This window comes from Bos grunniens, chromosome X (assembly GCF_055505025.1).
Source record: "Bos grunniens cultivar Pamir isolate PY7600 chromosome X, Bosgru_T2T1.0, whole genome shotgun sequence".
Lineage (NCBI taxonomy): Eukaryota > Metazoa > Chordata > Mammalia > Artiodactyla > Bovidae > Bos > Bos grunniens.
The window spans coordinates 97,541,050-97,554,579 of record NC_141194.1 but is presented as its reverse complement, the minus strand read 5'-3'; the positions used below and the strand labels follow the sequence as shown (position 1 = coordinate 97,554,579).

The following is a 13,530-nucleotide window of genomic DNA, read 5'->3' as shown; positions in this document are numbered from 1 at the left end:
TAAGTCACCTCTTCTCCCTTCACATTTAGAATTTACCCTCTCCATGCATTTCCTTCTGCCAGCATTTCCCAGCATTAGTTACAGAGATGCTAATAGGTTTTTCAGGAGGAAAGCATTCCATAGTCCAGTAAATTTGGTACACTTGAAATGTTCTTCTTGGAGACTGATTATTCTCATTAGCATACTTAAGGGTCTGAGATGGCTTACATTGAAGAAGCCTGTCTCTTTTTCCTACAGTTTCCCAAATTCTTTTAGCCAAGGAACCCTTTATTTTAGAACACCTATTAACATCTCCTGCAAAGTAGTGTTCATGGAACTTAGTTGAGAAATGCTGGCTTCAGTTATTCACTCTTAGAAATGCCCTCCCTTGCTTCTTGTCAGTGAAACATCGCCATTCGAGAACAGATCAGTGTGACAAACTTTGAAAAGCATCATCCAAAACTCTGGGAATTTCTTTGAACTTCACTTTTGGTATTCCCTGATGACTCAGATGGTAAAGAATCTGCCTGCAATGCAGGAGACTCGGGTTTGATCATTGGGTTGGTAAGATCCCCTGGAGAAGGGAATTGCTACCCATTATAGTATTCTTTTCTGGAGAATTCCTTGGACAAAGGAGTCTGGTAGGCTACAGTCCATTGGATCTCAAAGAGTCAGGCACAAGTGAGCGACTAACACTTTTAGTTTTAGAGTTTTGTAGAACACTCAAATCAACATAAGCACCTTGAGGACAGTGTCTTTACTTTCTGTTATTATTAAAGTCCTGACTACACCTAGCACAGGGCCTTAGCATTTAGTCACATACTTGCTTATTTATTATTAACTGATATACAATACTTTCTCATGCACCTTACATTGTATCAAATAGTAAATGTTTATTTGTTTATTCAATTGTTAATTCTCTATTGTGGTCTCATTTAGTTGTTCTATTCCTAATTAATTGTTCATAGGAGGGAAGAAAAGGGCTCATATGATTTGATTTTTAAAGGCTGGATGGTATTTTATAGAAGCATTGGAGATTTTCTTAATTAAATTTGTTAAATATATATTTAACTTGAGTAAAAAAAAAGCTACTTTAAAGTAATAGCATTTTTGTAATTACACAAGTTTCATATCATAATGATCTCATAGAGACAAAACTTGATGTTTACATAAAAGTATTACTTTCATTTTGCTGTCTATTAATACAAAAAATAGGATACACATTTATATTCAAATTATTAAACAAATTCATTTATACACAAAACTTGTAGGGTACATTTCTAATTTACTGAACTTTTCAGAAGGATTATATTAATTTTTTCCAGAATTTCTTTGATATCTCAATCAAGATTGGAAAGTCAGAGTGTTCTACAGTTTTGCTACATTAAAAATAAAATTGAAAGAATTTTACATATTTTATTCCTGTCCCTTTTCTTAATCTCAGGAGGGGATTACATTCCAGGAGAGGATTGTCGTTTAAGTATATGAACACTTAAGTTGTATGTCTGTAGGTACACACAAAACCATATATATGATTAAAATATTTGGACAATGTGCATTAAATATTAGGAGAAATGTTTTTATCTACCTGTGATTGTTCATTTTTAACAATCTTGCAGATGGGCCAGCCCTTTAAAATTGATTATTCAAAAATAGGTTTTCAATTATTCATTATGTAAAGATATTTCTAGGTTTGGTTAGCTCAGTTAAGTAGTCCATGGTGGAAATTCATATTAGGAATGATTAGAAAAGCTTCTCCCCAAATAAGAATAATAGTATACCAACAAATGTTAATAATTTTAAACTTTTCATTCAGTTAATGTAATGTCATATCTTGACTGCAGAAGATGTGTATTCTTTTGGAGGAGTTTCTTAGGAAAGTGTACAATTATCAAATTCACTGTTACATTCATTTTGAAAAGTGAACCATTGTGATCAGTAATGGTTTAAAGAAACAGGTCCAGATTAATTATCAAAAAAGTGAATAGTGTGGAATGGGATGATCTTTGTCAGCTGTCATGCATCATTATTAGAGAATGAGCTAAGTGTTCCTTTCTGGTGGGAGAAACAAGTTGTAATCTCCTCATACTTCATTCTATTAGTTCCCCTCAAGACAACTGACACTCATTCATGAGGAGCTTGTCTGTTGTAGTGGAAAGAGGACTGCATTAGATATGAGAAAAACCACATGTAAATCTTAATCACATTTCAGGCCGTGCAACCTTTGATTAGGCATTGAACCTGTTTGCAGTTACAGTTTGCTCATGTATAACAAGGGAGTTAATGGTGAGTGAGATAAAAATACCCAACCTACATTATAGGGTTATTATAAGGATGAAAAGAAATAATAGATGTAAAAATATGGATAAACCTGGATTTAATATGCAAATGAAAGTTCAGTTCAGTCACTCAGTCATATCCGACTCTTTCTGACCCCATGGACTGCAGCATGCCAGGATTCCCTGTCCATCACCAACTCCCAGAGCTTACTCAAACTCAAGTCCATCGAGTTGGTGATGCCATCCAACCATCTCATTCTCTGTCGTCCCTTTCTCCTCCCACCTAAAATCTTTCCCAGAATCAGGGTCTTTTCAAATGAGTAAGTTCTTCGCATGAAATGGCCAAAGTATTGGAGTTTCAACTTCAGCCTCAGTCTTTCCAATGAATATTCAGGACTGATTTCCTTTAGGATGGACTCATTGGATCTCCTTGCAGTCCAAGGGACTCTCAAGAGTCTTCTCAACACTACAGTTCAAAAACATCAGTTCTTCAGTGCTCAGCTTTCCTTGTGGTCCAACTCTTACATCCTGTAAATGACTACTGGAAAAACCATAGATTTGACTAGATGGACTTTTGTTGGCAAGGTGATGTCTCTACTTTTTAATATGCTGTCTATGTTGGTCATAGCTTTTCTTCCAAGGAGCAAGCGTCTTTTAATTTCATGGCTGCGGTCACCATCTTCAGTGATTTGGAGCCCAAAGAAATAGCCTCTCACTGTTTCCATCATTTCCCCATCTGTTTGACATGAAGTGATGGGACCAGATGCCATAATCTTAGTTTTCTGAATGTTCAGTTTTAAGCCAACTTTTTATCTCTCCTTTTCACTTTCGTCAAGAGGCTCTTTAGTTCTTCTTCGCTTTCTGCCATAAGGGTGGTGTCCTCTGAGTATTTGAGGTCACTGATATTTCTCACGGCAATCTTCATTCTAGCTTGTGCTTCATCCAGCCTGGTATTTCACATGATGTACTCTGCATATAAGTTGAATAAGCAAGGTGACAATATACAGCCTTGATATACTCCTTTTCCTATTTGGAACTAGTCTGTTGTTCCATGTCCAGTTCTAACTGTTGCTTCTTGACCTGCATACAGGTTTCTCAAGAGGCAGGTCAGCTGGTCTGGTATTCCCATCTCTAAGAATTTTCCATAGTTTGTTGTAATCCACACAGTCCAAGGTTTTGGCATAGTCATTAAAGCAGAAGTAGGTGTTTTTCTGGAACTCTCTTGCTTTTTTGATGATCCAACAGATGTTGGCAACTTGATCTCTGGTTCCTCTGCCTTTTCTAAATCAATAAATATAAGTTACTTTCTGTTAATTCTTAGTATTAGAAGACAGCTAAGTTACTAGTGCTATGAGACAGATACTTTGTGTAAAGCTAACTGGACCCAACGGAATCAAATCTATTATTTTGTAGTAATCATCTTATATTCATACCAATGTGACTTCTCTCGTGCCTCAGTGGTAAAGAATCTGACTGCCAGTACAGGAGATGAGGGTTCGATCCTTGGATTGGGAAGATACCCCGGATAAGGAGATGGCAGCCCATTCCAGTATTCTTTCCTGGGAAATCCCATGGGGAGAGGAGCCTGGTAGGCAATAGTCCATGGAGTTGCAATGAATCGGACATGACTGAGTGACTAAACAATAGCGACAGTTCATACCAACTAGGCCAGCAGGCTCAAACCATACACAGTGCTTCTTCTTTTCATAAATTTATAATAAAAGGTAAGTTTTAATTATTTTGAAGCAGTATTTCCGAAAATCTTGGAGTATGCCACCTTTCCTAGCCTTAGTATATTAGCAGAGTTAGTCATTCTCCAGGGTTTATAATGCTTATCAAAAATCTGTGCAAGTCTTTTTCACGTACTCTTAAGCGCTTGTGTGTTAGTTGCTCCGTCTTGTCTGACTCTAGGCAACCCTGGACTGTATGTAGCCCACCAGGCTCCTCTGTCCATTGAGATTGTCCAGGCAAGAATATTGGAGTGGGTTGCCATTTTTTCCTCCAGGGGATCTTCTTGATCCAGGGATAGAACCCAGGTCTCCTGCTTTGGCAGGCGTATTCTTTGCCATCTGAGCCACCAGGGAAGCCCACTCTTAAGCCCTTAGATGTTGTCAAAATTAAATGAATCTTAAACAACCCAACCACAAATGTCTACTGATTAGTTTTCTTTGCTACTCTGCTGTACTGTAAACATTTAAATAAACATTGGTTTATTGTATATTTCAGGGACCTAGTTCATCAGGAATTCCAGGCCCTCCTCCACCACCTCCATTGCCAGGTGGTGGGCCATCCCCACCTCCACCTCCACCACCTCTGCCCGGAGTAGGTCCCCCTCCTCCGCCTCCTTTACCTGGGATGCCTGGAATACCACCACCACCACCACTGTTTGGGGGACCTCCTCCACCACCTCCCCTTGGAGGAGTTCCTCCACCTCTGGGAGTACCCCTTGATCTGCCATATGGAATGAAGCAGAAAAAAGTATATACGCCTGAGGTGTCCATGAAGAGGATCAATTGGTCAAAGGTAATGCTATGATTATAGTTTTTTGGCTTTGTCTAGCCCTAATTGCTCATTAATGTGTGAATGACGGTATTGCTATATGTTGTTATGGTTGTTGTTTAGTTGCTAAGTCATGTCTGTCCCATGGACAGAGGAGCCCAGCAGGCTACAGTCCATGCGGGTTACAAAATTACTCCATGTAACATTTGAGAACATGACCATTGATTCTTTTGCTTTTGCTTGTGAGTTCACCATCTTATGTTCATCTTTCATAACTAGAGAATTGGAAACTCTAAAGGTAACTTGAAATTAACATAGAAGGCGAAAGGTAAATCAAAGTGAAAATAGTATACGAAAAATAATTTTGATTCTTTTACCATTGTTAACTTTAATTGCTCTAACATTCTTAAATATAACCTTTTTATTAATGAGCCCTTTTATCTTAGTTATTTTTGTTCTTAGAAATTTTGTTTTAGTTTTAAACTTTCAGGTAGTGTGGAATCACTGATAGTATTCAGTGTAGACATTAAAGTAATTGTTTTTTATATGATTTGTGAAAGATTCATTGAATGTTATTTTGCTTTATTTTTATTAAATAACATGTCTTATGAAAATCTTATTATCAAGATTGACACAGTCCCCATTCAGTAGGAACTAAATGTAATGAAAATACAGTTGCGTAGACCATCATCTGTGGAAATGCCTATTCCAAGAACATATCAGTGATATCTGACAGTATCCATATGTTAAATTGGTCTGATCAGAATAATGGTTAAATCAGTTTTACAGTTAAGCATATATTTGTGGTTTGCTCAGAAAAGTAAATGAGATCTAAATGTTTTTGCAATGTAACTATTTTTTATTATACATGATCAACCAAACTATAGAATCCAGCAGTTGCTGGCCCAGTTATCTGTGTGTAAATGTCATGATATGCTTATTTAGCAGTTAAGCATACAGTAATGGCAAGCAGTAATGGCACATACAGTCTCAGAAAACATGATATGTAGTGGAAGATGCACAGTTCTAATATTGGATTTCAGTTCAATGGCTAAGAGCACAATTCTGCAAAGCTAAGCTGCCTGAGTTTAAATCTCATCTTCACCATTTACTAGCTTGGGCAGCTCCTCAAACATCCCAGGGCTCAGTTTCCTCATTTTTAACATGGAGATAATAACAGTTCCTGCTTCAGAGGATTATTGTGAGGATTAGATGAGATGAATTAATATGTGAAATCACTTAAAAGAGTGACACATAGGAGGTATGTAATTGTCAGCTGTTATGGTTATTGTCTGCAACCTAGTCAGTAAACATGGGAGAGTTATTCTTCTCAATCTCAGTTTCCCCATTTTTAAAAATCCAGGAGTAAGAATAATGTATGTAAGTTGAGGGGAGGGATTTACTCAATTATTTTTTAAGATTCCTTCAAGTAGAAGATTTTTTAAAATGTAATTTGCTACATGACCTATTGCTGTTGTGTACATTTCTGTACACCAGTAGAAGTCTGTGACTTTCCTAATGAATGTTTACTTAGAAAGTTTTGTTTTGATAGATCCTATAATTGATTTAGTAGGTTGGTGAATAAAGGTAATTTGTTCAACCTTGGTGAAAGTGAATTCTTTGAAAAAATAAATGCATAGTAATAATTTAAAAACCTCTCTTTGTTATTTTTGTTTCAGATTGAACCCAAAGAACTGTCTGAGAATTGTTTCTGGTTGAAAGTCAAGGAGGAGAAGTTTGAAAATCCAGATCTCTTTGCAAAATTGGCACTGAATTTTGCTACCCAGATGAAAGGTATGTTTTATATTTTTAATATAAATTTCTTGTTCTGATATGTTGAATTTGGTGCTTTGCTAAAAACTTCTGGTAATGTGTAGGTGTATAGTTTGGGGGTAGAGTCAAATATATTAGATTGACCTATTAACTCTATTGTACCCAGCAACTAAAAAATGATAGGTTTTTTCCTTTAAATTTTATTTTGCATAAGTATTATTATTCAACTGGAAATATGGGTTTTATTTTTATGATTTAAAATAAAATGTTTTAATTTTTTTGTTTACATTCCTCCGTTATAAAGTTATCATCTTTACTGAGAAGCAAAGGTGATGAATTTGTTGATAAACTGTGTAAGGGAAAATAATGTAAAAGAATAGTAAGGATTCAGAAGTTTCCATGAAACTGGAGTAAGATTGGTTTCATAGTGCTTATACAGTCTTACATTTGTAATAATCCATTTGATTTCTGAAGAAATTTTATACTTTTTTCCATATGCAGATTTTTCTGGAATAATATCAAAATCTGGTAACTAATAAATATATTTTACTGATTGATAATTGAGCACCTTTTTTATAATTAGATCCTTAACCTCTATAAATGTCACACCTAATTTTGGTACTATGTAGGTAACTTCTCAATCTCATAATGAATCATTGTGATTTGTGAACTTTTGCTATTTTAACATTGCTATTTTACTAATTATTGTAGAACTGATAGCTTACTTAAGCGTAGGAGTTTTTTTCAGCCTGAGTGAGTGTTTACAACTAAGAAATTGATATATTCCACACGCCCATGCCCTTGGAATTAGCACCTTTACCATTCATTTGTCTGATTTGTCACAACATGCCCTAGAATGTGAGAATGTGAATTTTGGAAGATTCAGAGAGAGAGAGGGGGAGGTGAAAATTATTCCTGTTCAGCCCTTCTAGCTTATCTTATGCAATGGAGGCTCTTGTGCTGTATCTGTTTTTCTTCATAGATTGAAGCTCACGCATACACAGAAATCGGGCGAACTAAAGTATTCTGAAGAATTTTGACATTTAAAAAATTCCTACTAAACCTTTTTTCCCCCCTCATTTGCTCTTGTAAACTTCACATTTAAAAGATTCTTCAAGAACTCCAGAGATTACTATTTATTATAATCTGTTTTTTTTTTCAGTTGAAAAACTAAAATATGCTTATATCAAGGTATTGGTAATAATAATAAAAATATGCATGGTAAACATATCCCTTCAATCCCAGACTTACAGCTTCTTCCCCAGAGAAAACCACTCTTATTGTTTTCTCACATTGCCTCCTAGAAATAGTCTATGCCTATAGAAGCATATGTGTTTTTATCACTTTTTGTTTTTCACTTCTTTCTGTTTTCACTTTATATATTTGAATATTTTTCCATAGTAGTTTATGTTTATCTACTGTGTTCTTTTTACACAATACATAGAATGCTGTCATATAGACCCCGTCTGAATTTATGTAACTGATTACCTTTTAATGGGTATTGAGATTATTTCCAGTCTTTTGCTATTTCAAGCAATCTGCAGTGAACATGTATCTACATATATATCTTTGTGCACATAGGACTTATTTGTAGGGTAAATTTTAGAAGTGAAATTCTTAGATGAAATGAAATTTTGATAAATATTACCAAATTTCCTTCCAAAGAGTTTGTATTCATTTATAGTGTTACATCTAAAATATATACGAGTACCTGTTTCCCTACAACCTTTGCCCATCTCAGAGGTAAATGGCAAATCATCCATGTTACAATTTTTGCTCCTTAAAAGTGTAGCAGCTTTTCTTCTCTTAAAAGGCAATTTTAACCTCTTTTTCTGAGAACTTGTTTGCACATTTTGTGTTGAGCATTTCTTCTTTTACTTATTGATGTATTTATATTGAGTCCCATAAGAATTATATTTTTCATAAAATTTTAGAGTCCATCTGGACCTTAGAAATGATTAAACCGAACTCTGTTTTACAAATGAACAAAGTGAAGTTTGATGCATGCAGGTTAATATAAAATCCATTAGAGAGTTTCTCAAGGTATTGTGGTATAGTGGGAAAAGCCCAGGGGAAATGGAATCACATACTTGTATTTCAGCTGTGATACTAGTAACCTCTGTGACTGAATTTTCTCATCTGTAAAATAAGAAAGACTGATGTTTAACTAGTAGTATGAGAATTAAATAATGTTATGTATTTAAAGGACTCAGCATGGTACTTGATATAGCAGGCACTCGATAAATATCAATTTCCCTTCCCTTTTGATTTAACATGATGCTGTGTGTGTGTGTGTATCTTGTTTTAGATATTGACACTTAATACAACTGTCAATTCAGCATGACAATTTCCTGCTCATAGCCAGTCAGCTAGAGTAGAAGCCGTTCTTATTCTGGCTGCTAAACCATAATCAAACCAAATTAAAATCAAACAAAAGTTATGTAAAGGCTATTATGTACTCACTGCTGAGAATTCTGCATTTCCATTGTCTTAACTCTGATTCTCTGCATTTTCTATGTGCTATTACTACTACTTCTACTTTCCTAATTTTGAATCCCTGTCACTAAGTTGTGTCTGACTCTTTGTGACCGCATGGAATGTAGCACACCAGGCTCCTCTGTCCATAGTGTTTTTCAGGCAAGAATACTGGAGTGGCTTGCCGTTTCCTTAACCAGGGGATCTTCCCAACCCAGGGATCAAGCCTGTGTCTCCTGTGTCTCCTGCATTGCAGGCGGATTCTTTACCCCCTGAACCATCAGGGAAGACCTAATTTTGAACATTTGAGTCCAAATCTGGTCGGGATCACCTTTGGGTACCATTACTGTTACTAAGATTTATTTCTGAAGGGACATTTAAAGGAACAATTACACATCATAGCATATTTCATAACATGTGCATGTGCTCAATTGCTTCAGTCGTGTCTGACTCATTGTGACCCATGGAGTGTAGCCCACCAGGCTCCTCTGTCCATGGGATTCTCCAGGCAAGAACACTGGAGTGGGTTGCCATGCCCTCCTCCGGAGGATCTCCCCGACCCAGGGATCGAACCTGCGACTCCGTCTTCTGTATTGCAGGCAGATTCTTTACCCGCTGAGCCACCTGGGAAGCCCATATTTCATAACGTAGTCAAAACAAACTTGAATGATACATGCCTCCATTTATTTTAATAACTATTGTTTGATCTTAATTGTAACAGTTGAAATTCCTTGTCAGTTGCAGTGCCTTGATTCATACTTGGTCAATAGGTGGCAGGATCAGTAAGAAGTCAGCTGGAGGCTGTGGCTCTAGGGAACTGAAACCACACTGCCCTGGCTTTCCTAGCTCCAGGGCACCACTTTTTTCCCTATTCTGTTGCTGTTTGCTACTCTCCCAGCTATATTCTGGAAGGAGCAACATATTCATTTCTAAGATCTAATTCCAAAACTCTTAGACCCAGTGTTCCAAAACCTCTGAGAAATTCCTCTACCTGTAAGAGGTTTGGAAAGCTCACCTTTCTGTTCTCCCTAAATGCACTGTAAAGCATTACTAGTCTGTGTTTTTAAAAAATGTGTCACTTGAGTTTAAATTTGCTTTAGATTGCTAAATAGAAATAAATTTTAAAATTGGCTAGTTCTAATACCTGTTGTAAATAAACATGTAAATATTTAATATGGGAAAGTACCATCATATTTTCTATTTGAATCACTTATTCTTAGAGTTGTAGAGAAAATTACTTTAAAGTTCCTATTATAATTCAAAGTATCTCTATTTTAGGAGAAGATGGATCTCTCATTTCATTTAATTTATATTTGTTGGGTATCCACTATGTATAGCACAGGCTTCCCAGGTGGCATTAGTGGTAAAGAGCCCGCCTGCCAATGCAGGTTAGATGTAAGAGATGCAGGTTCAAGCCCTGGGTTTTGAAGATCCCCTGGAGGAGGGCACGGAAACCCACTGCAGTATTCTTTCCTGAAAAATCCCATGGACAGTGCAGCCTGGCAGGCTGCAGTCCATAGGATCACACAGAGTTGGACATGACTGAAGTGACTTAGCATGCATGCACATACTCTATGTGTAAGGTCCTATAATAAATAGGAGGGAGATAAATGAATAAGGTCTTATCTGGATATCAAGGAACATATGTAGTAAAGAATAGAGAAAGAGGTATATGCCATTTAATCAATTTTTATTAAAAATTAGACTAGCTATTTTTTAAAAGCCAAGGGAGCACAAAATGGAAATAGTTAAATTTGAGCAGGGCAAATGGAGATCCCAGAGGGATCTATTGAGCTGGGCCTTGAATTTTAAGGAAAATTTCAATAGAGGGAGAAGGAGAGAAGGCATTCTAGTCAGAGAACAACATTAGCAAAATAGTAGGAGGCTGAAGTGCAACCTGTGTTGAAAACACAGCCTGTTGGTCTTGGACTTGGAGTGAAGGTGGTGAGGTGAACTTCACACTGAGAAAATGGGGTTTTGTTCTTTAAGCCTTAGGGGCCCAATAATTTGATGATTAACCATTGAGCAGGCCTTTGGCAGACATATAGGTGATGGAAATTCACAGATAGATGATGGATCATTGATTGTGAATCAATGCCAGTAGGCCAGACAATGTGTGATAATATCCTGATGAGTATGAATTCTTAATCTCTATAGTTTATTCCAGTTCCCAATCCTGTGTCCCCATGCTTGCAATATTTAGTCTCTTCTTACAAGCCTAATGATGCTGTATGACAAAGTAGATCTCAAAATGCTCTCTGTATTAATAAAGAAAAATGCGTATAATACAGGTAGTTAGCAAAGACCCTGGACTTCTCTAGTGGCTCAGATGGTAAAGAATCTGCCTGCAATGCCCAGGACCTGGGTTTGATTCATGGGTGTTGAAGATCCCCTGGAGAAGGAATTGGCAACCCACTCAAGTATTCTTGTCTGGAGAATTCTATGGACAGAGGAACCTGGTGGGTTACAGTCCATAGGGTCGCCAAGAGTCGGACACAACTCAGCAACTAACACAACAACATAGAGTACTTTTGACTATATGTCATAGATGTAACTGTTGGAATTTGGATATGTTTTCTAGTTTTATTTATTCTTCATATTGATGATATTTGGGGATATATAAACATTAAGGTTATGATAATAGTGTCATTTTTCTTAAAAACCTGTAGTAATTATAGGTAATAATGATATTATATTAGTTAAAGTAATGATGGTTAATATTAACCAAGCTTGAAATAATAATAAAATATGTAGGTTATAACTGCTAATTCTAATTAGAATTTCTAGGGTTCTCTTGAGGCTTCAGGAAGAACAAAGATAGTCTGTGTGTGTAAGTTGTAAGGAATTTCTTTGGTTTTAATGTTGCTTGGAGGAAATGTAAGAAACAAACATAGAAGGTTAATAAAATTTGGTTTCCTCAATAATATATTTTTATAGTTCAATTTAGCTTTAATAATAATAGAAAATTGAGATGTTATAAATATTTCAAATGCATATAAAGATCATTTTCAATGCTTGAGATATTAGGCTAGCTTCAAAATTATTGTGGAACTGAGTCTGAAGATGTATTTATGTAAAAGCAGTTTTCCTCTAGGATCATATTTTAAATTGTATTTCTTAGTCTTAGAATCAGCTGGCTGCTTTTGAAAATAACCACCCTTGTTTGATTGCTTAACACAGTCTTATATGTTTAGTGAAAAAAAAACACCAACAAAAGTATTAATATCTAATTCATCTCTTTTAATATAGATATTCTTGGAAATCAGTTGAAAATAAAGAGATGTCAGACTCAGTGCACAACTCTGATAAATGGTGCTAAAGTGTCCTGAGAGACCTGGTGTCCTAACAAATGATTTGTCATCTTAATAACATAATATGCATACTCCTTACTGTAAACCTTAATATGAAAAGGAACAAACTGAGAAGGCTTTAATTCTTTCAGGCAGCCAGCTAAAAACCATACATTTGTTGTTGTTTTGTCAGTAATCCTGTCTGACTCTTGTAACCACCACGGACTGTAGCCCACCTGGCTCCTCTGTCCATGGGATTTTCCCAGCAAGAATAGTGTTCTGGTCTGGTTTAGTCGTTAAGTCATGTCCGACTCTTGTAACCCCATGTACTGTAGCCTGCCTGGCTCCTCTGTCCATGGGATTCTCCAGGCAAGAATACTGGAGTGGGTTGCCATTTCCAATTACAGGGGAATTTCCCAACCCAGGAATTGAACCTGGGTCTCCTGCACTGCAGGCATATTCTTTACCAACTGAGCTATGAAAGTTAAGTTCAGTCGCTCAGTCATGTCCGACTGTTTGTGACCCCATGAACTGCACCACGCCAGGCCTCCCTGTGTATCACCAACTCCTGGAGTTCACCCAAACTCATGTCCATTGAGTTGGTGGTGCCATCCAACCATGTCATCCTCTGCCATCCCCTTCTACTCCTACCCGCAATCCTTCCCAGCATCAGGATCTTTTCAAATAACTCAATTCTTCGCATAAACTGGCCCAAGTATTGGAGTTTCAGCTTCAACATCAGTCTTTCCAATGAACACCCAGGACAGATTTCTTTAGAATGGACTGGTTGGATCTCCTTGCAGTCCAAGGGACTCTCAAGAGTCTTTTCCAACACCACAGTTTAAAAGCATCAATTTTTCAGTGCTCAGCTTTCTTTATAGTCCAACTCTCACATCCATAAATGACTACTGGAAAAACTATAGCCTTGATTAGATGGACCTTTGTGGACAAAGTAATGTCTATGATTTTTAATATGCTGTCTAGGTTGGTCATAACTTTCCTTCAAAGGAGCAAGCGTCTTTTAATTTCATGGCTGCAGTCACTATCTGCAGTGATTTTGGAGCCCAGAAAAATAAAGTCAGCCACTCTTTCCACTGTTTCCCCATGTATTTGCCATGAAGTGATGGGACCAGATGCCGTGATCTTAGTTTTCTGCATATTGAGCTTTAAGCCAACTTTTTCACTCTCCTCTTTCACTTGAAACAAAAGGCTCTTTAGTTCTTCACTTTTGGCCA

At 36.7% G+C, this 13,530-nt stretch overlaps 1 protein-coding gene across 8 annotated transcripts in view; it reads left to right on the top strand.

Moving 5' to 3' along the window:
- DIAPH2 (diaphanous related formin 2) overlaps window positions 1-13,530 on the top strand; it is a 1,061,378-nt gene that overhangs the window by 315,279 nt on the left and 732,569 nt on the right. For all 8 annotated transcript variants that reach the window (XM_086388307.1, XM_086388306.1, XM_086388305.1 and 5 more), the window contains 2 exons: window positions 4,485-4,781; window positions 6,437-6,551. In XM_086388307.1, coding sequence (XP_086244433.1) covers window positions 4,485-4,781; window positions 6,437-6,551 — 412 coding nt within the window. The remainder of the gene's footprint in view (window positions 1-4,484; window positions 4,782-6,436; window positions 6,552-13,530) is intronic.